General features: G+C 42.8%; 3 protein-coding genes across 9 annotated transcripts in view; 2 read left to right on the top strand and 1 right to left on the bottom strand.

The window, feature by feature from the left end:
- The window catches only part of pbx2 (pre-B-cell leukemia homeobox 2), a 31,598-nt gene extending 30,626 nt beyond the window's left edge, over positions 1-972 (bottom strand). The window contains exon 1 of the mRNA XM_084337000.1: positions 627-972. Coding sequence (XP_084193126.1) covers positions 627-871 — 245 coding nt within the window. The 5' untranslated portion in view covers positions 872-972. The remainder of the gene's footprint in view (positions 1-626) is intronic.
- On the top strand, positions 390-5,480 carry gpsm3 (G protein signaling modulator 3). 6 transcript variants are annotated; one of them, XM_084337004.1, is made up of 5 exons: positions 390-474; positions 2,153-2,684; positions 3,006-3,171; positions 4,540-4,781; positions 4,966-5,480. In XM_084337004.1, exons 2-5 carry the CDS (start codon positions 2,175-2,177, stop codon positions 5,104-5,106), a joined length of 1,059 nt encoding a protein of 352 aa, XP_084193130.1. In that variant the 5' UTR covers positions 390-474; positions 2,153-2,174; the 3' UTR covers positions 5,107-5,480. The 6 variants fall into 6 exon arrangements, with proteins under 6 accessions (XP_084193130.1, XP_084193131.1, XP_084193132.1 ...); XM_084337005.1 differs by lacking the exon at positions 390-474 and adding an exon at positions 1,430-1,462; XM_084337006.1 differs by lacking the exon at positions 390-474 and adding an exon at positions 1,465-1,492.
- Positions 5,481-12,428: 6,948 nt separating this feature from the next.
- dnase2 (deoxyribonuclease II, lysosomal) lies at positions 12,429-24,923 on the top strand. 2 transcript variants are annotated; one of them, XM_084336105.1, is made up of 7 exons: positions 12,429-12,545; positions 15,432-15,529; positions 15,949-16,120; positions 16,677-16,779; positions 17,778-17,942; positions 22,674-22,892; positions 24,102-24,923. In XM_084336105.1, the coding sequence occupies exons 2-7, from the start codon at positions 15,432-15,434 to the stop codon at positions 24,545-24,547; spliced, it is 1,203 nt and encodes a 400-aa protein (XP_084192231.1). In that variant the 5' UTR covers positions 12,429-12,545; the 3' UTR covers positions 24,548-24,923. The 2 variants fall into 2 exon arrangements, with proteins under 2 accessions (XP_084192231.1, XP_084192230.1); XM_084336104.1 differs by lacking the exon at positions 12,429-12,545 and adding an exon at positions 14,831-14,926.
- The last annotated feature ends 922 nt before the right edge of the window (positions 24,924-25,845 follow it).

Below are 25,845 nucleotides of genomic sequence, written 5' to 3'. Positions count from 1 at the left end.
TGCTGCGCTGGCAGGTATAATAATATAAATGAGCTAAGATTACGATAGTATGCAGTAACGTTAGCTGCTAAAGATATAACGTCAGCCAACTTGCTAACGCGAAAAAGTTACCATTAGCTAGTTCACGTTACAGTCATCTCAACATTATTTTAATAGCATAGCAAAGTCCACGTTTTCGCTGCTGTGCCCACAACGCAACGTCAATGTGCAAGTGTCTGTTCAGAGGAGATGGTAACTTTATTGTCAACCTACCTAACGCTAGTTAGTTAACTCCCTACTGTTTGCAGGCTAGCTAGTTAGCGGCTAGCTTAGCTAAGTAACGGCTAGCCTAGCTAACGATAGCTGAGTCCGTTCATCGATCCTCCTCTTTGTAAACAAATGCATGTTTATAATAATGGCACCACCAAAGCGAATAGTCGCCCAAACGTCAACTAAAGCAACTTCGCCTGGGACATCTTTGCACAAGTGGGAAAGGTAAACAAGTTTATTAAGTAACGCAAACTAGCTAATGTTAGCCAGCGAGCTATTTAAATAACCCAAACAATAGATTTAAAGTTCAGGAAACTTTGATTCCGGTGACGGGAGTCAACGAAACGGTAAGACAAAGTGGTGGGGTGATCACTGACTTTGCTTGCGCCTCGTCCAAACTTTGGTCGGTGATGGTCATTATTTGTTGCAAGATATCACCGATGTCTCTGCGGGCTTCGTGTCCGTTTTCTGTGCCTTCGAGGCCCGGATCTCCGTCCGAGCGGTGCTGCTGGGAAGGTTGGTGAACCGAGTTGAGAGCATGCATGCCTGGGTGGCCACTCATGCCGAGGCCCCGGCCGTTGGAAGGCCCGTTGCCCGTGAGAGGCTGCTGCTGCTGCAACATCTTTCAGTGGCGCACAGTGGCGACGACTGCTACCAGTAGTGCATTACTTACTACTTACTACACGCACGCACACACACACACACACACACACACAGCTCTAAAGCATTCTTGCCACCAGAGTGAGTCCCCCACAGCGAGTAACTGAAAGAGGGACGTACTGTATATACAGTGAATTGACATGGCATGCATTCAGTGTAGTGAGGCACTTACAGATGTAAGCATGGGCCAAACCCATAAGCCTACAACTGCACTTTAAATTAGAAACCCATGTGTGTGTGCGCAGGTGAGTGAGACAAAAGAAAGTTCTACAAAATGTATAAAACGTAATTGGAGATGAGGTCTATAGTCAGCCTACAGTTATGGTTCTATGCATTATCTAAACCACAAAATAAAAAATAGGATAATTTTCAGAAATACTTCTCACCCATGAGTATTTCTCTCTAATAGTCTGTGACTACTTCTCTTTTAGCTGTAAGTCAACAGGATGTGTGCCAAACCCACAGCAGTGTCAGAAAAACAGGGTGCCTGTTTCAACACGTTGCAGCCTAGTCTGACATAATGAAACCCTACAAGCAGCAGACCTCATCCACGGTGAATTCAGTTTTAACTTCATCTCAAATGGTAAACTCTGGATATGTGACGATTGAGGCTATCCAAGACTATGATGCCTCTTCACTTTTCACAGTAATTATTTTATAATAGCACGACACTGACAGCTGTGGGCCAAACGCGGTGGGTTGGGGGGTAAGAGGAACAGGAAGAGAGTAAAACAGCGAGAGAGAGCAAGAGAGAGAGAACAAGTGAGGGGCGAGAGCTCGTCACAACGGTATGCGAAGCTGTTTTGATATCAGGTTACTTTTCAAGAAGATATTTGATTGAAGTGAATCAGTAATGTTGCACTCAATCCATTTGGACTTCCAGAGATTATACATTTCAGAGACTTAACTACAAAAAGGTGAAGGTAAGAAAGACACATTTTGCTGAACTTATATTACATTTGGAAAGTGTTTCGGGCTTGACAGGCAGGACAATGTGACTCACTCAAGAGTAGAATTTTTGCCTTACAAACATCTGTAGGCTACACGCTAGAACCTGTCAATCTGGTTTTCTGGTACATTTCCTCATGAGGAATAGGCATGCAGCTGCTCTGTCTGCGTGTCTCCCAAGTTGAGCGAGCAAGGGGTTGATATGGGTAAGCCACTGTTAGTTGATACAATAATAGGGAGCCATATCGAAGTCTTTGCCATAGTATTTAATCTTTTCCGTATGACTTTCCACCAGGTTTTGAAAGATAAAGAACTTAATGGACTGCACTGAGGTCAAAGTTGAAATGGCTGAGCAGGGGCGTTTGGAACCTCTTGTCATCACCGAGGAGGGGGATGCTATTGAGGGAGTGACTGAACGAGAGGCAGTCGCCACAGAGGCAGTTATTGTGCTCTGCAAAAATGGAGAATCACCAACATACAAAAAGAAAGATAATATCCCAAGAGAGACATATTCAGAAGAACAGAGTCTTCCGACGGGACAAGCCGCAACAGGGGAGGAGCGGGGAGGACGACAAGACAGGGATGAAGGGCATCACATTTTTAGGGGACCTGAACAAACCGAGAGCATCAAAGATGGACAAGAGAGAGAAGATGAAGAGGAAGGGCAGATCCAGGAGGGAACGAGGACGGAGGAGATACCTGAGACAAACAAAATCACAGAACGAGACATGGTCACTCCAACAGGCCTTCAAGTGGACACGAATGGACGTACATCTCCAGACCAGACACACGAAGAGACGCGGTGCCCAGTGGATGCTGTGAAAGAGGTCTGTTCGGTTTGATTAATTCAATTCAATTCATTGGTCTTACCCTGTGCCTCCGCTGCTCACCTTTTATTTTCAGTAACACAGTTAGCAAAACATGCAGTGAACAAAGCACATATTCTTAGTGCGCCTGACCTTCTAAACTAACCACCACAAGCACAAAAAAAAAACTTTAGTGTTTGCACTTTTGAAACAGCGAGTGGGTGTAGTGAAAGGAATGACTTCAGTTGCTGTGCCAACATACACAGCCCGGTACCGCACACAGCAGGTCCCAAACCTCCCCTTCCTCGCTCACTCTGTCTCCGCCACCTCTGTCTTTCTCAGGCTTACAGGTTGACTCCTGAATTCCCGGAGGCGCTGTACGAGCTGCTGTGCGCCTTGCAGGAGGGCAGGCGGCTGAATGACCAGCGCTGCTCCTTCAGGTTGGAGGGCGGCATGGGGAGGAGGAGGTGCCATTCTGAGCCCAGCACTACCAAGCCGGCTAGGAGAGGTACCACCACGTGTCACAAGTGATAACAAACCTGTTGCAACTCTTAACGGCTTTGCTTCCAAATAACGGCACTGACTAATTTTGATCAAGTGGAAATGACAACTGTCTGATGGTCATGTTTTGAATGTTTTTCCATTTAGAAAATGTTTCTTTTTATTTAAATGAATGTGAAAAATGTATATACATACAAAACTTAAAATCTTTCATAAAAAGCAACAAACCAAAACGGTTAAAACAAATAAACAATATTAACTTAACATGTCCAAAAAGGAGTAGGAAGACGTAGTAAACTCATTGAATCCTACCCCTTCTCTACTACTCTGTGATTGTGAAGATCATTCAAGTCTAAATACATAATACTGTACATACATAGACATACACAACATAAATGCACTATTAGGCATACATTTAAATATATGTACCCACAATAATAAAGTAGATACATAAATAATAATCTATGTAAACACCTGATTGTCAAAGCCCTTCTTCATCCCTGTACCTGGTGAAAATCATGTCCTTATAGCTATTTTTATTTATTATAATTATTTTTTTCTCCGCCTGATTTAAAAAAAAACTCCCCATCCCAATTTAGTCGTTGTGCCAATTCCCCCCCTCCCCTACCTGGTTGTTGTGCGCATGTTCCTCCTACTGGTCGGTACAAGGGAACCCTGAATCATACCACACGCTTCCTCCGACACATGTGGAGACAGCCAGTGGCTCTCTTCTCACCTGGCAGCGAGGACTCTCATTGGTGAAGTGTAACGCGTGGAAGGTCACGCTGCCTTCACCATTTCCTGCCTTTCGCTGAGCAGGCGCCCAGACCTGACCTGTAGGCGTCGCTGTCCACAATGCCAGATTCCCTCCCCCTAACTCAGCCAAACGAGTTAGTATGACGACCGGCCCAAGCCGCAGGCAATGCTGACTCCGGGAGTCGAGACCGCAGCCTCTTGCATTGGTGACGAGCGCAATCTCCGCTACGCCATCCGACCGCTTATAGCTCTTTTTAAACTGGTTCATGTTTGTACCTGGTGAAAATCCTGTCCTTATAGCTCTTTTTAAACTGGTTCATGTTTGGTCATTGCTTTAGCTCCACATTCTGTGGAACACCACAGAACACCACAGTTTCACTCCACAGATTGAAATACAAAAACCTATAATTATCGTAGGAACACAAGGTTCAGAGTTTTTAAATGTAACTTCTCCCATAAATTATAACCCCTTCTCTAACACACTTTGAACGTTTCCTAGTAGTAGATTATTTGTTGATGTTTGAAATAGTTAGATAATAGCTATCGTGGTCTGTGGAGGTCTCATCACCTGAAAGTCACAGCCTCATCTCTCTTTTCTCGCTCCCTCTGTTTGCTACAGTGGTATTTTCCTCCATGATTTCACTGCAGACAGAGGAGTTCTTTGAGCTGGTAGCTACTAGTCAAGCCCGTCGCCTGGACGACCAAAGGGCCGACCTGCTGAAGAATCCACCTCCAAAGTCAAAAGTCGATAGGTTCAGAGGTAGTTTAAGGCAACTCACAATTGTGAGAAGGCCAGCTCCGATCCCTGCTCCAATCCCTGTACCCAACGAGGATCTGTACAATATGATTCGTACCACGCAAGTAAGTAGGCTGGGCTCAATCAAGTATTCATTGATTCACATAATAAGTGATATTCAGGTGTTTGCCTTGTAACATTTCAGGGCAATCCTATTACCTACTGTATCGGGTCATAATTATACAACCTGGCATATTAGGCAATCATTGGGGTACATTGTATAACACCCCCTCTTCCCCTCTCCCCCAGGCTCAGGGCAGACTGGAGGACCAGCGTAGCTCGGCCCCGGGCCCCATGGACGACGAGGATTTCTTCTCCCTACTGCTGAGGGTCCAGGGAGAGCGCATGGAGGAGCAGAGGACTGAGCTCCCTCACGTACTTCAAACCTGAGTTAGAGAGAAGCTTTAGCGACGTCCCAGCACAGGTCTCAATACACATGTGGAGTAGCTTTATAGTTCAAACGTCTTTTCTCAATGATGCTTTGTTAAAGGAGGTCGCTAACCCTTTGGATTGCCTTGTCCATGACTTGTAAATCACCTGTCTTGGACTAGCTTACTCTCTGGCCTGTTGACGGTATAGGATTATGTAGTGATAAAGCTGTTTAAATGATGGCAAAACGCTAATGGTTAAGCTAAAGAGCTGTTAATGTGAATACCAGGGTTGTTTGCTGGTGAGATTCTGCAATCTGATGCTTGTTTGGCGCTATAAAAAAGAAAATATAGAATATCCAATTCATATGTATGTCTTTCTTTAAATAAAAAATAATAAAATAAAAGATATTAAAGAGCATTGTTATCTTGCTGGATTTCATATTTTACTGAATTTTGAGTGCAAGTGTTTTATATATGAATATTAGGCCATCTACAAGTATTTTTCATGGAGTGATAAACAGACGCCGCCAAGGACACAGTGGCCGACTGTATTTGGATAATGCTACTCTGGAGAATAAATTAAATATGCGATATATTAGTCTATTTTTACACTTTTGCATTTATTCGACTTATTTGTAAAATATTGTCTAACAAACCTTTAAATATTCAGTGAAAATTATGACTAAAGTCCTATGATGTCTATCCCCCTGGATATCAACAAAATCAAGCCATTTCAGAAATCCAATCTGTTTCCTTGGAGATATTACAGAATATATTCTGGTTACCGTGATTGGCCCATCAGTCAATTCCACTATGTTTGATTGGCCCATTAGTCACATCTATCCAAGTGGTGCTCTGAGTCCTTAACAATCAAGCAAACAGAAAGTCACACCCCCTCAGCCTACTGAGAGTTTTAACAGATGTAAAATTACCAAAATGTTAGAACTGTTGTTTCAGAAATCCACGTTTCAAATTCACATCTCTCTGATTCACCCATCAGTCACTGAGTCACATCTAGCTGAGTGGGGCTCAGTGAAGACCCCTACACTGAGTCCTTAACACTTTGAGTGCCAGCTATTAGACGAAGCCGTCTGTAGCGAGGCCACCACTAGATAGATAGGGAACGGTCACCTTGTTTGTAGAGCTATAATAACTATATTCTATATTATAGCTATGGATACAATACTATGGCCCATTTGACATCTCCTATCTATCATTCAATATGTGAAAAAGAATACATTTTTCCATCCATACGTTCCCGTGTTATACCGTGGTGAATATAAGTATGGTTTTAGAGCGGTCTAGGGTAATTCATGAAATGCTGAGTTCGAGCCCTATACGTCCATTCCACTATAGACGTTGCCATTTCTTGCCTGTATACGCTATTATCCCAAAATCAAATTCAATGTATACTTTAGGTATGAAACAAGCTGTTCAGAAGGCGAAGCAGGATGCTTGCCAGTACTCATATAAGTAAGGGATAATGTATAGCTACGAGGTCATTGTCGCAAAATAATTGACCGACACAGTTTAAAATACCGAGGCGCCTCGCCAAGGTGTTTTAAACGTCAGTGAAGGTCAATTATTTTGCGACAATGACAGAGTATAGGCTATACATTATCCCGCTTATTACATGGCTAACTTACTAACAATATACCTAATTCATTTTACACCATCGACAAGACGAGATCAAATGCAGACGCAGTTCTGTTCTGTCGCTCCCGCTGTCATCGCCAGCAGCCAGCAGGTGTGTCTGATTGCACTGATGTCAGTGGGCTTGATTGGTCCTGCTGCGCACAGCGGTCATTATTGCTCGGCAGAGGTCCGTTATCGAGTAATAACGGACCTCTGATGAGCGCTATTGACAAATCACAATCAAGCATTTCGGCGAATGTTAAAACGCCATGTAATAACTAGGGTTATAGGATAACCTTCGGTCTATAGTGTCTAGTGAACAGAAGGCCACGCCCCCTCAGTGTACTGAGAGTTAGTCGTGCTCAGAGGCGTGTATACCAAACCAAGCCGCATTTCTCGGAGACGCTCTCTGATTGGCACTGACTGACGCTCTCTGATTGGCCACTGACGCGTTTGCCCAATCCGTGACGAGCTGTGTCTTGCCCATTTCCACGTCAAACAGCCTGCAAACTACCTGGTGTTCTATCGCCATGCTCTAAGTCTTAGAGTCTAAGACAAACTCTAACCTTAACCAACTTCGAAAGAGTGCCTAAGCTTAACCGTCGAAAGAACTTGCCGTCACGCTCTAAGACAAACTCTAACCTTAACCAACTTCGAAGAGTGCCTAAGCTTAACCAGTGTAGAAACAGGCGTTGGCCAACCAGAGAGCGTCTCCGAGAAATGCGGCTTGGTTTGGTATTCACGCTGCTCAGAGAGGGTGAAACAGGTAAAAAAAAGTCACGAGAACAGTCAAATTCAGTTAAATCTATCTAACTTCCGATACATCAGAAACTGTCTGAACATTGAAGTAGCAACACGGTACTTCAATGCCATCATCATACTGTATTACCAGCTGGACCCAGGCCTGCAAAACAACTCTAGTACGGTAGACAGTACCCATTCAATCTGCATACAAACAGGCTCTGAAGGTTCTGGACCAAGCCTATCCGTCACCACCACTGCAATAGGCCTACGCATCTGGTTCAGGTGTGTTTGATGATCTTTTTTCGAAGATGGTCGTCTTTTTACGAGGCACATTACTATTACAGGTGTGTAATAAGACAAAATGTGCGACTTTGTACAAATAAGTTCATAGTCTATAACATCTGGTAGAAGTCTAAAACAGTAATAAAATGTATGCACAGCATTATGGAAGTTAAAATGAGGAATAGCCACTGGAAACACGCCTGGTGCATCCTCTTGGTGAACCATGACAGCGTCAGACGTCAGTGGTCTTCCTCCACACTAGTTACTGTCATCATGTTTTTCACAGTCTACAGAAGGACTTAGTAACCTGAGCCAGCTCCACAAACCAACAAGTGCAAAGCCTGCAATGGGACACTAGTAATGGTATACAAGTGATTCCTTTATCATGTGGGCATAAATTACTCAAGTAAAGATGGTCCATTTTGAAGGAGAATAATCGTAGCTTTCATGGCTTGGTTCTCATAGAGGAGGAGGACCTTCCGTTCAATGCACAACAAAGACAACTGGCAGGAGAATAAACATTCAAAATGTTAATAAAGAACAATAAAAGCTCTCTCAAATGTACTTTCAGCTCAAATCTTTGGCATTATTACAGAAACATAGTTTGTGTTCAGGGGGTATAAGGTTTTCTATTTTGCAAACTACTTTAAGGGCAAGATGGTTAATTCTAGAAGAAGAAAAAAAAAGGAGGTTAGCAAAATGCACTGGTGTAGCAAGTCTTGAATGAAGGTGTTATAATTCTGTACACATGGCTCAGAGGTGTTACCGCCTGTACAGAAAGGGAAGTGATACTCGCACTACCGCTAAAGTGAAACAAAGTGAACCTCATGCGTACCTCTTGCGGCGTCGCGTGGGTAAAATAACAGAGGATGCCAAAAAAAAAAGCTATTAAAATTTGTTTTATTAAAAATGTTTATTAATATTTTTCTTTTTAATTTCTTTTTTATATTTAAGCCAAATAATATTGTGACTAAATAAAAATGCACACTAAATAAAAATACACATTTCAAGTGTAAACAATAGATACAGCTATAGCTACTATAGTCCATGGGCCAGACCAGATATCTGCAGTGTTGTGCTAGTTACTGAAAAATATCAGTGTACAGTATGGCTCGGCGGCCAGTCAAACCAAGCAGTACGTACAGTATGGCTCAGCGGCCAGTCAAACCAAGCAGTACCATGTACAGTATGGCTCGGCGGCCAGTCAAACCAAGCAGTACCATGTATGGCTCGGCAGCCTGTCAAATAACAACACAGTATTACACTCTGGTGATAACGTTAGTTAGCAACCAAGCTAGCCTGATAACGTTAGTAGTTAGCAACCAAGCTAGCCTGATAACGTTAGTAGTTAGCAACCAAGCTAGCCTGATAACGTTAGTAGTTAGCAACCAAGCTAGCCTGATAACGTTAGTAGTTAGCAACCAAGCTAGCCTGATAACGTTAGTAGTTAGCAACCAAGCTAGCCTGATAACATTAGTAGTTAGCAACCAAGCTAGCCTGATAACGTTAGTAGTTAGCAACCAAGCTAGCCTGATAACGTTAGTAGTTAGCAACCAAGCTAGCCTGATAACGTTAGTAGTTAGCAACCAAGCTAGCCTATGCAGGCTGCTTACCTGGCCAATGTGGTCCTCCTGGACAGATAGATTTGTTAAATCATAATATCCACAGTGGTGTGCTGTGCTGGTCCCCAGTAAAGGTCCCCCCGGCGAAAAATAAGTTGCTGCTCAATGAATGAATCCGAGAGAGGAATCCGAATTTCCCCTCTAACTAGTGCTATATGCTTCATTGCGTATTCAAAAGTGCCCGCGAGGAGGGCGGCTAAGTGGCGCAGTGGGCAAGGCACTCGCCACTAACGCAGGAGATGCTGGGTTCGAGCCCAGCTCTCGGCGTTGCTTCCGGCTTGGCTGGTCGTTCATACTAATACAATTGGCAGTATTAGGGGGTGGGAAAGCCGGTGAGTGGGGATCGGACGTTGTGGACAGCGACTCCTACAGGTCGGTTGGTGCGCCTGTACAGCCGAATCAGGAAGCAACGGGGGCAGCGTGAGCCTCCTACGCGTTACTCCTCGCCGCTGAGAGATCGCGCTGTGCAGGTGAAAAGATGCGACAGCATGTGTACCGGAGGGGACACGTGATGCAAGGCTTGGTCCACATTGCAGCCGACCAGTGGGAGGCATTGTCTAACAACATTCGAGACAGGGGAGGGTAGAATTGGATAATACGAAATTGGGATGGGAGAAAAATAGAAAAATGGGGAGAAAAAAGTAGATACAAAAAAAAAGTGCCCGCGAGGCGAAGACGTTTGGTCACGTTTAGCTTTTAATGTGATTTGATTGGCCAGAAGCCAAATTAGAAAAAATGCCACCTAACCTAGAACCAAGCTGGGCCGTGTTAAGGCTTAGGAGCCCAACCCAGCTCGAATCTTATTGGCTAATAATTAAGCAATAGGACGAATAAACAAAACAAAAATGGCCTAGCGTCCAAAAAGCCTCCAAATGTCAATCAAAATAATGGTACCAGGCTGGCAGACTGTCAGTCAGTCAGTAATATGAGCTGCCTCAGTCAGTGACAGTGTTAGAGAGAGTGGGCGCAGTTTCGCTCGTTCGGTTAATTTCTCCAGGAGGGAGACAATTATTATAACACAGAGATGAAAAATAATGATTTTTTTTATTATTGTAAACTATATAAAAAATTATAATAATAATAATTTTTTATTTAAATTTTAAAATGTTTGTACTGTTTATATTTTTGGCTCTCATGAATATTCGCCACTGCTTGCATCTGTTGTCTTGCTCACCATCACTACAGATTTGTGGTAGTGGCAGGTCTTTTCCTGTCTGCCATGTTGTCCCACTCATAGCGAAACATGTAGAGTTTGGACTCATAATATACTGGCCGATTTAGAAGTCATTATAGAGATACATTAGTAGCCAGTGGCAACAGGTCATGTTCAATTATGCAAAGAGAAATGCAAACACTGCTGTTTGACATGGAGCAAAGTCCAGTTTCACACGCTATTTAAAGCCACGATTTGACCGAAACCTACCAGGAATTTTAATTGCCAGGAACTATATTTCACAGAACTTTAAGTTCCTTCAGCCAAAGACCTGTGAAGCAGGGACGTGCACAGGACTTTAGAGGGGCAGGTGCTCAAAAAAGGGCACTGGGCCTGTGCGATCAAACACACGATTTTTGGCTGCCCTTTTTGGGCGGGGGGGGGGGGGGGGGGGGGGCTTTTTATGCTTTTTGGGGGGTTTGGGTGAATATTGAATATTGAACTATAATAATCAGTGCAGGAGCTCACTTATCATTGAAAGACACTTTTATTTGATTATATTCTGACATCTTTCAGTTGGAAGGGCAGTCTAATGCCCTTCTTCTACTTGCCATAAAGGGCACTTTTTTATGAGGCACAAAAGGGCAGGTGCTCGAGCACCCTTTGGGCTCTATGTGTGCACGTGCCTGCTGTGAAGATTAGGCAAATTCTCGAAGTCAACTTCCTGCCTGTTGTTGCTAGGCAACTGCAGCGTGGGGGGAGCCTGTTCAGTCTGGTACATTGTGTACGCTTCATTTAGTGGAGAAACGGATGTTAAAGCGGCAAATTAAAGACTTTCAAGCGGAATTTTCTTCAGTCCTTCACAATGCCAAAGAGCTGCTGTGTTACGCGTTATACTAATGACAAAAACAGAAATCCAAATCGGAAGTTTTATACCATCACAGAGGGAAAAGTGGCTGGTGGCTAACGTTCGGCTAACTCGCTCTGATGTTGTGGTCGTGGTAATCAGGGGGAGTTTCTTTGACTCATATCTCGCCTTAGAATCACCAGAAAGGCTTTCGAAATAGTGAAATGCCATGTTGGCCTCAATATTTTCAAAACAAATCGTATGAAAATGTTATGAAATGAACAAGAATGTGATAAAACATGTAATAAAAACGGAGCTCAATGCATGGATTTGATGGTAGAAATCCGTATGGTCCCCCTATACCAAGATGGCGGCGGTCTCGTGACATCAGAGTGTCTTCGATTTTCTGATCAGATCTTCGTGATCACAGTTTTAAATGAACACCTATATGTAAATAGTATTTGTTTACAAGATGATCTATTAGTCCACAAACATACTGTAGGCCTACTTTAACTTACAAGAATATAGACTGTGTGTATATGTTTGATTATTGATTATTTGTGTAATGTGCAATCTTATTGAACTTCTGTAGATAAAACTATACATGCTTCCTTCCACATGTCTCTCACAGAAAATACAATAAAGTAAAGGTCAAGTTCATAAAGAAGTGTTTTTTTTTGCTTTGAAAAAATGTGCCACCAAGAAATGACCTTTTCTAAAACACAGTTCACATCTTTCATAATTATCTTGCCAAAATAAATGAGCAAACACTTCTCATTTCACCATTTAAGGGACAGTAGAACATTCAAATGGGTTTAATTTTCATTTCCAAATAACAGCAAACTAAATCTGTCCTCCTCTGGGGTACCAGAACATTTTGCATAAAATATGGCTCTTGGGTATTGCTTGTTATCTTTGTGGCACATTGTTTCCCCCACACAATTCAAGTAATTCCGAGATAGCTTCGTGGTGATCCATTTGCCCTGGGAAATATAATGTGGCGAAGTACTGTATGAACTCGTGACTAATCCCACCCACTACCATGACGTCATCAGTCACTTGTACAAAACAAGGATGTAGCCGAAAGTATCGAACTCCGATACCGCTAAAGAGGATCGTTCAAACTCAGCATGCACGAATGAAGATAAACAGTGTTCGTTTTCTTCTAGTCAAAGGTGCGTATTGATTGATTGATTGAAAACTTTATTAACAGATTGCAGAATGGGTACAATACAGTACAGCTCAATAGACACAATTGTTAAGGGGATGCAGACCAGAGAAAGCGTTTACATCAGGGTCCCCCATTTTCAATTAATCAGGACATATGTACATGACATACAGATAGACAGTACTGCTACATCTATACATTTATGACATACCAGATTTGCAAATACAGTACTGTTTGTGATACAAAAGGAGTCCAGAAAAGAGTATATACATTTGACGTAAAAACTGTACATTGGGGGAGGTGGGGGGGGGGGCTGTACATTGGAGGTGGTTGGGTGGGTGGGGAACACTACAACTGTACAAGCAAAACTGTACATTGAAATATTGACAACCATACTTGGTCATTTCCTGTACATTGGAGGGGGTTGGGTTAGGACATTTACATGGGCCAGTTTCGAATTGCAGTCTCCCATAGGTGTTCTTTGAGAGTGGTTTTGAAAGTGGGTAGTGATTCACATTCCTTTACAGCTTTGGGTAGGGCGTTCCACATTGATGTGGCATAATTGCTAAACGTGTTTAGTCCCTTGTTTGAGCCGAATCTGGGTTTAACATGATTTGTGGAGCTCCCTCTGGTGTTGTGATCGTGGTATTCACTGACCTTTGGGAAGTATTTTGACATGTACATGGGTACCTTGGTCGTGTAGTGTATCTTGTAGACCAGGCCCATTGTAAGTTGCTGTATGTACTCTGTCGTCTACTCTAAGCCATCCTATGTTGTCAAAGTGGGCAGGGGTGAGGTGGGTAACCGTTCTAGGAGTAAGGTCAAGCAGTCTGACCAGTTTGTTTGGAGATGTTTGTAATTTTGTTTTTACAGTACAGCTAATTGACTGGAACTTCAACTCATACAATCAACATAATGTTGCAGTAAATTTGCTTTTGAATCACGTGAACAACTTCAAGGAACTATCTGGTGCTAGATGTTGGATGAAAGAGTGTCGAGCCGTCATTATCACTTCTTATGCTTTGTTCATTGTCCGTAAACGTAATAATAATAATAATAAACTGAATTTGTAATGCACTTTTTGTTCGCTGGGATCCCAAAGTGCTACACTACAGGGTTAAAACATAGTTAAAAAAATTAAATAGTTATTAGTAAAACAAATCAAATACAGAATAAAAATAAGATAAAAATAGAACATAGTTAATTAAAAACATGCTCTGTGGTGCCCTCAGCTGGGGGAGGCTGTTCCACAGGCGTGGTTGGTGCAGCCTTGCAGAAGGCTCTAGCAGGAGCACTCATTCAAGGGTACTACGACTATGCTTGCACCTCATGGTACCAAAGCACCTCAAAGGCACTAAAAAACAAATTACAAACATCTCAAAACAAGCTAGTCAGACTACTACTTGACCTGACTCCTAGAACCCACCTCACCCCTGCCCACTTTGACAACCTAGGATGGCTTAGAGTAGACGACAGAGTACAGCAACTTGCAATGGGCCTGGTCTACAAGATACACTACGCGACCAAGGTACCCATGTACATGTCAAAATACTTCCCAAAGGTCAGTGAATACCACGATCACAACACCAGAGGGAGCTCCACAAATCATGTAAAACCCAGATTCGGCTCAAACAAGGGACTAAACACGTTTCGCAATTATGCCACATCAATGTGGAACGCCCTACCTAAAGCTGTAAAGGAATGTGAATCACTACCCACTTTCAAAAACACTCTAAAAAAACACCTACGTGAGACTGCAATTCGAAACTGGCCCCTACAAATGTCCTAACCTAGTTGTACAGTAAATGACCAAGTAAGGCTTTGTCAGTATTCCAATGTACAGTGTAAAATGTGTGTGTGTCCCCTACCCAACCCCCCCCCCCCCCCCCCCCCCACCTCCAATGTACAGCCCTCACCCAACCCACCCAACCCCACCCCACCCATCCAACCTCCTCCAATGTACAGTTTCTACGCCAAATGTATATACACTCCTTTTCTGGACACTTTTGTATCACAAACAGTACTGTATTTGCAAATCTGATATGTCATAAATGTATAGATGTAGCAGTACTGTCTATCTGTATGTCATGTATGTCATATATGTTATGATGAATTGAAAATGGGGGACCCTGATGTAAACAAGACGAAAGTCTTTCTCTGGTCTGCATCCCCTTAACAATTGTATGTATTGAGCTGTACTGTACTGTACCCATTCTGCAATCTGTTAATAAACTTTTCAATCAATCAATCAAACCCATGGTGCAGAGCCGGGTATTGGGGACCCGAAGGAGCAGGCTACCTGCAGATCTGAGGGTGCGGGTGGAGGATTGTTGTGGAGTGATGATTTCCTGAAGGTAGAGGGGTGCATGTCCGTTTATGCAGTTATGGGTGAGCATCAGGATTTTGTCATTTGTCCGGAATGAGACGGGGAGCCAGTGTAGTGAGTGGAGGATGGGGGTTATGTGATCGTGTTTACGGACTCTCATCAGGATCCTGGCAGCGCTGTTCTGGATGTATTGCAGCTTTTGGATGCTCTTGCCAGGAATCCTGATGAAGAGTCCGTTACAGTAGTCCAGTCTTGAGGAGATAAAGGCATGGACAAGCTTCTCTGCATCTGACAGGGTTAGAGTGGGAGTTTTGATATATTTTTAGGCGATAGAATGACGTACGCTGTTAGCCTACTTATTCGCGTGCTTTCTTTGTTCCTGTCTTGTCTTGTCTTGTCTATGAATTGAAAATGGGGGACCCTGATGTAAACAAGACAAACGTCTTTCTCTGGTCTGCATCCCCTTAACAATTGTATGTATTGAGCCGTACTGTATTGTACCCATTCTACAATCTGTTAAATAAGTTTTCATTCATTCATTCAGTCTTGTCATTTCCATGTCATTAGATGTTTCCGATCCTTGTCCTGCTGATCCTATATCAACCAGTAGAGGGAGCCCCCTCACCAATTACTTGCTTCAACGACCAAGGGGATGCTGTTGATTGGTAATTACATAGTGCACAAGCTGCACAAATGCTTACATTTTCCCAACACAAATGTTGGTGTCCTTTTTAAAGGGAAATGCCATCCATATTAAGAATTCATTTTAAGTGTTCCTGTGCCACAGGACAGTTCAGTCAGTATTTGTGAACACACACCACTCTCCTAAAGCTAGAAATCAGAAAGAAGCCTCCAGTCGGTTAAATCTGGGGCTGCTCCATTGACAATGAATGGGGATTGACTTTTATGAGGCCATACCATATTTCTGTGAGCTCTTACGCCTAGCTGAGGATTTAATTATGGTTCAGACTAGCAATGCTAGAACATAAACCTCAGTGTCTCAAGGCTAATAGTGAAGTCTATGAATTCGCTCTAACTGTTCCCCTATTTCATACCCCTCGCTCTTTCGTTCTTCCTCAACCAGGTTCTATCTTTACAAACTGCCTCGACAACATGGCAAACAACACCCCAGCAACGGACTGGTGTATCTGCTGATGGAGCGAGGGGCTGAAGGATGGATGGAGGGAAAGGTGACGGTGAACGACACCACCGGAGCCCCGGGTCGGACGGTTGGACAGCTCTACGCCAGTGGAAAGGTCCTTCTCCTCTTCTAGGTCGCTCTCTTTCCATCTGCTGTGATCGCACATTTAAATATAGTTATTTACCAGAGCTCGAGCTGTGGCTTTGTTTTGAGGAACACAGGTCCTGTGAGTGTTTGACACGTTTAGCTGATAAAAATGTGGAACAAAGGTTTGTGAGCGTTTCCTCTTTTAGGCTACTTGGGCGATTCTTTTTTGATGTTGTTGCGTTTTTCTCATTCTATGTTGCAATAACTTGAAATGTGTTTGGGGGAAATGTCCAGGCTGCAAAGTAAGCAGTACAGTAATAATCAGTTCCCGCCAACAATTCACATGGAATTACTTCTTTCATAATTACTTTCATACTTTTTTGGTAGTATGGCTGTGAAATAGGTATTGCATTTTATTCAAAGTGGTCTTAAAAAGATTTTAAGTCTTAAATTGAACTTGTTTTTAAATGATTATTTCTGGCTAAAAGACGTGTAAGAGAGTGTCGCTCTTAGTATGTATGTGTGTGCGTACACGTGCATGGTGTGATGTTTCTGTTAGACTCAGCAGTGTAAACTCTTTTCAGAACACTGACATAGCCTATATCCTGTACAACGACCAGAGACCGTCCCAGGACCTTGGTGACAGATGGTCGGGTGACTTTGGAAGCAGGGGGGGGCACACCAAAGGTGACGGCAGCAACATCCCTGTGATGTACATGCAACGGATTTGACCAAAATATGTCAATTTGACGTACGTGGGACGTCGCAAGGAGGCCACACAACTGGAACAACGTCAATAACAAGCACCTATTGCCCGTGAAATTAAAATACCATTGTGCCATTTTGGAATGCTTGAATTGAGCGAGACCCAACCGGGTATTTTCTTTATTGTTCTCAGACATAGGCTGAGCTTTTAACGGGTGTCGCGTGTTTTGTACTGACGTGTGTCTGCGTTGTATCTGGGTGAAACGATTCTCAACCTTGTGCGGACAGTGAAGTTCTGTCCTGTTCTATTCCACTCCCCAGACACACCGTTTACTGTATGAAACAATGCACATTCTCAGAATCAGAAAGGTCTTTATTGTCAAGTAGTTTACAAGGAATTTGATTTGGTCATTTTTGGTGCGACATTAACACATTCAGAGAGATTCCAAGGATGTGCAATACCGGCCGCAAGGCGTTAGGCGGCGGTATTGGAAGTTTGCGATCTCAGACCCATTCCCAATGATAACATCAGGCTCCCTCGATGGATTATGAATGGAAATAGCGAATAAAAGAAATAACGACCAAAACCCTTTTCTCGAGTTTGGCGCTCAAGCGATGGCGAGTTAACCCGACTTATCTTGGGTCTGGCGTCCAATGTGTTAACGGACAGACGATTACGGTAGAATAAAAAATAAAGGTAAAATAAAATGGAATATAAACTAAATTTAAATAGAATCACGATATAATAGAATATAATTATAAAATAAAATGGTCCAGGGCTGTACAATTGTGCATGATGTGGTCAAGTATATACACTATATACATGTGCAAAAAGTATGAACAGTGAAGTATGAACAAGTATGAAGAGTTCATTGTATATAGTCCAGTAAGGGTCTGTTAATATAACACAGTGGGGGTCCTGAGCCATTCTATTCAATTAATAGAACGTGCATTGTTTCTGATTGTTGTGTGTTCCCTAGGTGTCGTGCTGTTGGATAAGAACCAAGGATTCTGGTTGGTCCACAGCACCCCTCACTACCCCCCTGTTCGACAGGCAGGCCGGTACTCGTACCCCAGCAGCGGTGTGACCAATGGACAGAACTTCCTCTGTGTCACCTACCCGCTGAGCAGCTTCCAGACAATTGGTAAGACTGGGCTTCCCGACATGAGTTGTTTCTCAGGGGCCTTAAAGGGTCTTAAAATGAACAACGTTGTGATACTGAGAGTTGTGGAGAGGGACCTGACATTACGCCTAAGGGAGATTCCATTTGAAAACGTTAGGACTGGTGTTGCTGCACGTAGGCCTACTGAATGCTTGTTGTGTAGAATACAGTGGTGGCCTAAAGGTTAAAGGGGAACTTCACCAAAAAACAATGATGATTTATTTACACACACACACACACACACACACACACACACACACACACACACACACACACACACACACACACACACACACACACACACACACACACACACACACATCCAAATCCTCTAAACAGTTTTGCACATATTCATTTAGTTGACAGTTATTGAGAGTAAAATAGTTTGAATATGGCCACCAGTGATGTCATCTGGGACATTGAATCCTTGTGTTAGTTATACAGTAGCTTCATGAAATGATGTAGATGAAAAAATAGAAATACCTTATAATTTAATTGAGCTGTAATTAACACAACACAAGGATTCAATGTCCCTGATGACAAAACTGTTCAGAGTTTTTGTATGTGTGTGAGCATTGTTTTTTGGTGAAGTGCCCCTTTAAGGCAGTGCGCTTGTGAATGGAGGGTCGCCGGTTTGATTCCCAGACCAGCAGGAAAATATGGGTAGATGAAACGAATGTGTGTGCTCTTCCCTCCCTGAACACCTACTGTTGAAGTGCCCTTGAGCAAGGCACTCAGCCTACCATTGGAGATCCTCAGTGACCAAAAGTAGCAAACTGTGGTTGTACCGGGCAGCTCCCGGGTGTTAAAGGGGCACTTCACCAAAAAACAATGCTGATTTATTTTGCACATAATCTCAACACACTTCCAAAAACTCTAAATAGTTTTGCACACATTCATTTAACTTAGTTATCGAGAGTACATACGTTTGAATATGGCCACCAGTAATGTCATCAGGGACATTGACCCCTTGTGTTGTGTTAATTACAGCTCAATTACATTATATGATAGCAGTCCCTATAAGACAAGGTATTGCTATTTTCTCATCAACATAATTTTATGTTGCTGTAATTAACACCACACACGGTTCATTTAATGTCCCTGATGACATCACTGGTGGCCATATTCAAACTAATTTACTCTCAATAACTGTCAAACTAAATGAATGTGTGAAACTATTTAGAGTTTTTGGAAGTGTGTTGAGATTATGTGCAAAATAAATCGGAATAGATTTTTGGTGAAGTGCCCCTTTAATGTGTGCATGAATATGAAGCAGGGTGTGGCTGAAAAAGAGCATCTGTGTTCAGTAAATCTACCCAGGGCGAAGAAAAATAAATACATCATCATTGTCTCATCCTTCTCAACACAAAATGATTTGTTCAGATGTTGACACAACAGCAATCAAAAACCAAACCAATCTGCAAAAACACGTGTCCTTATTACCACATAATGGAAGTGCCCCTGCAGTTGGTGCCGTTGTCATGGCAATGCGGAGAGGGTAATGCAATTGGGTGGAAGTGTGTAACCATAGAGATGTCGGTCCTCGCACTGTGATGGGCGTTTGCTCCGTCAGTGTTGTGTCTCCCAAGAGGTGTCGAGATGAGCGCTGCTACCTCAAGGTGACGCCCGCATCACGGTGAGGACAAGTGTCCACTGTGTCCTGTGTACAGTACCTGTAGCACTCTCCCAGTGCCTCTTATCCGTTCTCACTCGAGTCTCGTAACGTCCAACGACACCCCCAACACTTCTTTCAAATGGTGATTTTGTTTTCACGTGAGGACATTTAATTTCCTCATGATCAACAAAGAGTCGATCCCAATACCCCCCCTTGACCCTACCACTTGGCCCTACCACCTGGCCCTACCACTTGGCCCTACCACTTGGCCCTACCACCTGGCCCTACCACTTGGCCCTACCACTTGGCCCTACCACTTGGCCCTACCACCTGGCCCTACCACTTGGCCCTACCACTTGGCTCTACCACTTCGCCCTACCACCTGGCCCTATCACTTGACATGTTGAATTGAATTGAATACTTTATTTTGACACAAATCGTATGACAAAAAAAAACATTTTAAAAGACAAGACAATAACAGTGTCAATAACGCAGGTCAAAAATGGATAAAACACAATAAAGCCAAGGCTTGTTTCCATTGTGGTCCAAAATTGTGCATCAAGGGGAAGTGGTCATCTCACCCTCCCACTAGCCCTAGTGTTTTCAGATGTTGACTCAAAATGGAGGGGTAGAAGGGAGGACGTAAATGACTACGTTCCTCATTCTGGGTTAGCTTTATCCGCGCAGAGTTCCAAATATTTCTGTTTCACTACATTTGAGTTAAAATTCTAAAGAATTATTGTAGGCACACAATTATTGTAGGCACACAATTAACCTAACATTAATCTCAAAATATGCTATATAAATAAAGTGCTGTTTGATGCATACAATAAATACATAGGCCTATCATTATTATACACTGTGACTGTTCTAGGCCCTGTAAAAAACAAATAAGCTGATACATAGTACGTAAGTTCTTTACATTATTTTAGTACTGATGAAAAAACGACGGTGTCCCATTTCCTAGGAAAAGATGTCAACCCCTACCCCTTGTAGCTTAGTTTTGAAGTGCCAGTCAAGGGCACTCCAAAACCAGGGGTAGGGCCAAGGGAAGGGAATTTGGATTGGGCCATAGTCTACATTCTCTGTCATAGATAGACGATGTACATTAGACTGTAGCACACTGTACATCCCCCCTTCATTTCTATATATAAAAAGTGACGTTCGTTACAGCTGTTCTCCACAGAACCAGAGATAACTGCACCACAGGAGCCACACCAGCAGGTGTCCAGAATAGGGTGCATACTAGCTCACTTCACACACTGGAGTTTGGAATCATTTTGCATTGTGCAACTTTTCATTCGCAGGGTCTTAAAAAGTGTTACATTTAAATTGTACTTAAAGGGGACATGCATTATAAATGTCTTTTTTCAGTGTCTAGCATTGTATTATAGTAATATGAGTTAGTATCAATGTGTCTCTGTCTCTAAATACCATATTGGCGGATTGCCGTCATTCAGGTCCGACCATTTCCTGCTAGATTTAATTAGGTCATTCTGATTTGACTCGCATCGTGACGTCACGTGGCGAGGATGGAGCGGATAGTGATCCGATTGGCTCTGTGGTTGTAGCGCACCAAACGGGGTTTGACAGAGAGCGAGCGAGAGAGAGAGGGAGAAACAGATAGACCCTCGCGACAGCACACATACACACACGCGCATCGCGCTGTCGTCTCTCGGTCTGTCTCTCTCTCCCCCTCTCTATCTCTCTCTCGATTCGGGAGCATAACTAACACCCTGTCTATAGCTGTAGCGCACAGTGGAAGACTTCCTCAAACGGGAGAGGGAGAGCGAGAAAGAGAAGGGGACCTGCGTATCTCACACAGGCAGCTGTGTTTACACAGTGCTCCGTGTGTCTCTCTCTCTCTCTCTGTCTGCCACTCGCAGACTGTGTGGATGACTGTCACTGATAGCGCTTATGGGCGGAGCCCAGCCAATAACAGGCTGAATTCCTGAGGCTGGAAAATGAGTACTCCATTAGAAATATAAAACAATGATTTAAAAAAAAATAAACCTTACAGATGTCTTCCATAGACTCACAGGAATTGTGTAAAGTTGCCCAAATAGTGCTAGGAATAGCAATGCATGTCCCTTTTAAAAAGGTCTTAAATAAGATGGCGTAACATTTATTGGATTAGGACGTTACATCCATGTTGCAATAACTTCTCTGTATCACATTTAAATGTGTTTGGGGGAAATGTCCGGGCTGCAAAGTAAGCAGTACAGTAATAGCCTAGCAGTTCCCCCCCAACAATTCACATGGAATTACTTATTTCGTAGTAATTTCATTTAGTGTTGCACGATATATCGGCCGCCGATATAATATCAATATATATCAATATAATATCAAGATAGGGCCGATATATAATTATTTTTTTAATTTTAATTTTTTTTTTATTTCCCATGTTTTGGCCTTAAAAAGTTTCAAAATATCAGTCATTTCTGAAAATAAGTTACAAAAGTAAAAAAAAATATGCGTTTTGGAAAATAGCTCTTTATTTGATTATCATAAAAAGTGTTTTCTATACAGAGATATCGACATCGGTAAATATCGGTATCGACCAGAACAGCAATATTAATATCGGTTATCGGTATCGGCCACAATTTTCACATCGGTGCATCACTAATTTCATTCCTTTTTGGTAGTATGGCTGTGAAATAGGTATCACATTATATTCAAAGTGGTCTTAGAAAGTCTTAAATTTAAGTTGTTGAAACCTGCATTCAGGTAATGAGCACCTGTCCAGCTGAACTATAATCTGTGCTGTCTGCTATGTTATTATTTATTTTATTTAGCTTTTGTTAATTTATTTAGCCAAAATAACAGTGAAAACACTTATAAATGATGTGATGAGCCTGATGGCATGGAATGAACTGAGATACTGAAGCTCACCATCTCACAGTAACAGCAAAGAAGCTCCCTAAATGTACTATACTGAAGCTATCACAGTAACGGCAAAGAAGCTCCCTAAATGTACTATACTGAAGCTTTCTGGCAACAATAATGAGTGAAATGTCAGGTGGTCATGTTTTGATATGAAAGACCATAATTGTTTTTAGGTTTGGTAAGTTGAAAGGTTTCAAATGTTTGCATTTCAGGGGAGCAGCTGCAGATCAACCAGCCTGATGTCTATGACTGTGACGTGCCTCAAGCCTTGGCCACCCTTGTGCCCTCGTTGGCTGCCCTTTGTAATAAGAAACATTTGGCCAATGACATCTCTCTCCATGCCAAGCCTGTGTCCAATCGCAGTGTGACGCTCACCTCACTGCGCGGCACCAACTTCATAAACTTTGCGAAAGGAGCATCCTTTGACAATGGTAAGAAACAGTTCACCTTTTAGCTTATTTTGATGGTATAATTGACCTCAAGCCCTGTCCTCTTTTCTGTTTCAGCTTCACATGTTCAAAGAAAGATTCCCGCACCAGCAGGATCGCCTCTGTGATCGTTTTGATCACAATACCTTTCTTCTCGAGACAGAGGAAGGTCAAATGACCGAAACGTTGACAAATAAATCAATGTAGTGGTGATCCTGTGTGCGGGAAACATACTGGTCTTTGAACTTTGAACTTCACAGAGATTTTTTTAAAGTAAAATTTTTCTGTAAGTAGTTCTACATTCCGACAGCTATCGCTGATCTAGAGTGTTTGGTCAGTAACATGGGTTTCCCAGTCCCTCCGCTCTGCAGTAAACGGAAAATAGATTTTCTGGTATCCCGTTCCCACTTTATCCAATCAGGAGAGAAAATATGGCGGCTTGCTTGTAAACCTTCTCCTTTTCCACCTCACTATTCACTAAAATAATGTTTCTGACAACATTTTAGGCAAGAAATAGGATATGCAATTGCTGGATCTTAATTCATATTTGATCTGAGAGGGCATACATACCCTCATCTTGCACCTTGTTGCCCATATAATTCCTTGCTCTGTTAAAGGAGAACACAGTGGTGTATATGTGTTATTATCTATTAATCTTGATTTCATTCAGCGTCACATGTAAGTGTACAGTCTTTCAATTCATCTTTGATCAATGCAGGTTGTGGATTTTCTTGACAATTGAAATGCAGAAGAAAATATTTTTTGGGAATGTGCAGGTTGTCCCATTCAATCAGTTAGCCAAATTATTTGAACATGAATGTATATATAGTACACATTACATTCACATTTTGCCATTTAGCTGACACTTTTATCCAAAGCGACTTACAAGTTCTGTACAACAGGTCAGCAGGAATGGTACAACTCTTACAGCTGAGTATCAATGTTCATCAAACAGTGTTGAGACTTGGCTGCTTATGGGTACATATTAGTATAGTAGGTAGTAATATAGGCAAGGAAGATTATTTAGTGGAAAATAGCATGATAGTAAAAGACAGTACAAAGGTTAGGTTTTTTATATATATATATTTAGTAAAAATGCCAATTGATTGAATTGAAAATAAGTTACAACTCTGTTGGGTATTCCATCTTTTAATGGTGAGACCGTGAGACCATTGCATCACCCCGGCTTGACTAATTTTGCTCCCCCGCCAGACTTGTACCACTCCTGGGTGGCGCCTACCCTCCAGTCGGACCTCCTGGTCCAGTTCTGGATCCACTCCAGGGGCATCCTCCCCTCAGACTGCTCCCGGGGCTGGAAGGTCCTGGACATCAAGCGCATCAACCCGGGCCAAACCTTCATCTTCAGAACCAGCCAGGATCACTCCAAGTGGGCTGTGAGCCCGGAGGCGTCTGGGTTGGGAGGAGGAGGAGGAGGTGGTGGTGGTAATGGCGGTTGGGTGTGTGTGGGAGATATAAACCGTAACCAGGCTGAGGAGAAGCGAGGGGGAGGCACGGTGTGCCTGCAGGACCCGGGGGTGTGGAAGGCCTACCGGGCCGCGGCGCTGGAGTGCGAACTGTGCGGGGGAGGGACGAGCGAGTGCGACGCCGCGCTGGGGCTCGCTAGGTATCATCAGCGGTTTAACTGGGGTACGAGTTAGTGGTTGTTATGGCCTGACGAGGGTAGAATCATGCCGTGCTCTAGGAACCAAATGTCCTTAATTTGCCCCTGAAACTATAATGATTTTAAGGTGAAATGTAATTGTAATGGTAATTTAAGGGTTCAATTCAGGGGTTTTGGTTTACTGGTGAGGTCATGTGAAAAAGTCTTTGTGTAATTTAATTTGTTTTTTTTCCTTACATTTCTGTCTAAAGTAAGGAGCATTGGATTGAGACTCGCTACAACCACTGGGCAAAGGTCACATTTGAAAACAAATAGCACTTTTGTAAACCGTTTGGCTGCTGTTCTTAGCTTCCCTTGAGATGGACCAAACCAAGCCGACTGTCTTTGATCTAAATAAAGACACTCAGACAGGGTTGGTGCAGTGGATCATTTGCATGTTCATTTAACTTCCTTGTCTGTGCGGAAGAACAGAATTGTATGTATTTGACGTTGCAAAGGCGGTTGGAATTATCTTTTATATATCTGCTGCAGAAAAAAAAGACAGTTGAATTATTTTTGTAGTGATATTTGCAGCAGAAAAAAATGGTGTGTAGCGTGTCTCGACAACATCAGGCAAAACCAGCAGTGTTCGTATAAAAGTAAATTTAATACCACAAAAATAGGACATCCTGTGTGTGTAGTGCATAAACGGCTTATACAGCACTGTGCATAAGTGACTGCATTTCCTCTGACGCACAACCACAGGCCGCTGCATTACATTCCAATGCAAACGAGAGAGAGGTGAGCACCTGGTAGTGAAAGGCACTAAGATCACCCATCAGTAGCGTAGCAACGTGCACAACAACACACTTCATCTAGAATGACACAGAATCCCCCCTGGCCCTGCTGGAGCAGTGTTTCCCCTTGCGTTTCTGTAGAGTAGAGGGAGCGCAGGGGTTGAGGATTTGTGTCTGGTGTCATAGACCTGGGGCCATATTCATGAACCTTTTCAGAATAAGAGCGCTGATCCAGAACTACGGGTGGAGTTACACGGTCAATCCCATTTGACTGTGACTTATGGGGGAAAACTGGTCACCAGACCGCACCAGTTCAAATACACAAATAAATTGTGCTTTTCGTTTCACTTTCAGCTGGCTCTTATTCTGATGTTTGTAATTTGATGTAAGGAGCAGACCTAAGCATCTGACCCATTCGTTTTTCAAGGGGGGAGTCAATAAATCAGTATAATACTGATACTAATAATACTTTGAAATGGTGGGCAATTTCCAGCTGTAATGGGGGCATTGCTACATGCTAAATACTGTATAGGGGAAACTCTGTACCCACATGCCTCAG

The sequence above is a fragment of the Notolepis coatsorum genome (assembly GCF_963971535.1).
Source record: "Notolepis coatsorum genome assembly, chromosome: 19".
NCBI classification, from domain to species: Eukaryota; Metazoa; Chordata; class Actinopteri; order Aulopiformes; family Paralepididae; genus Notolepis; species Notolepis coatsorum.
The sequence above is the reverse complement of the archived record's forward strand: the minus strand, read 5'-3'. Positions and strand labels throughout refer to the sequence as shown.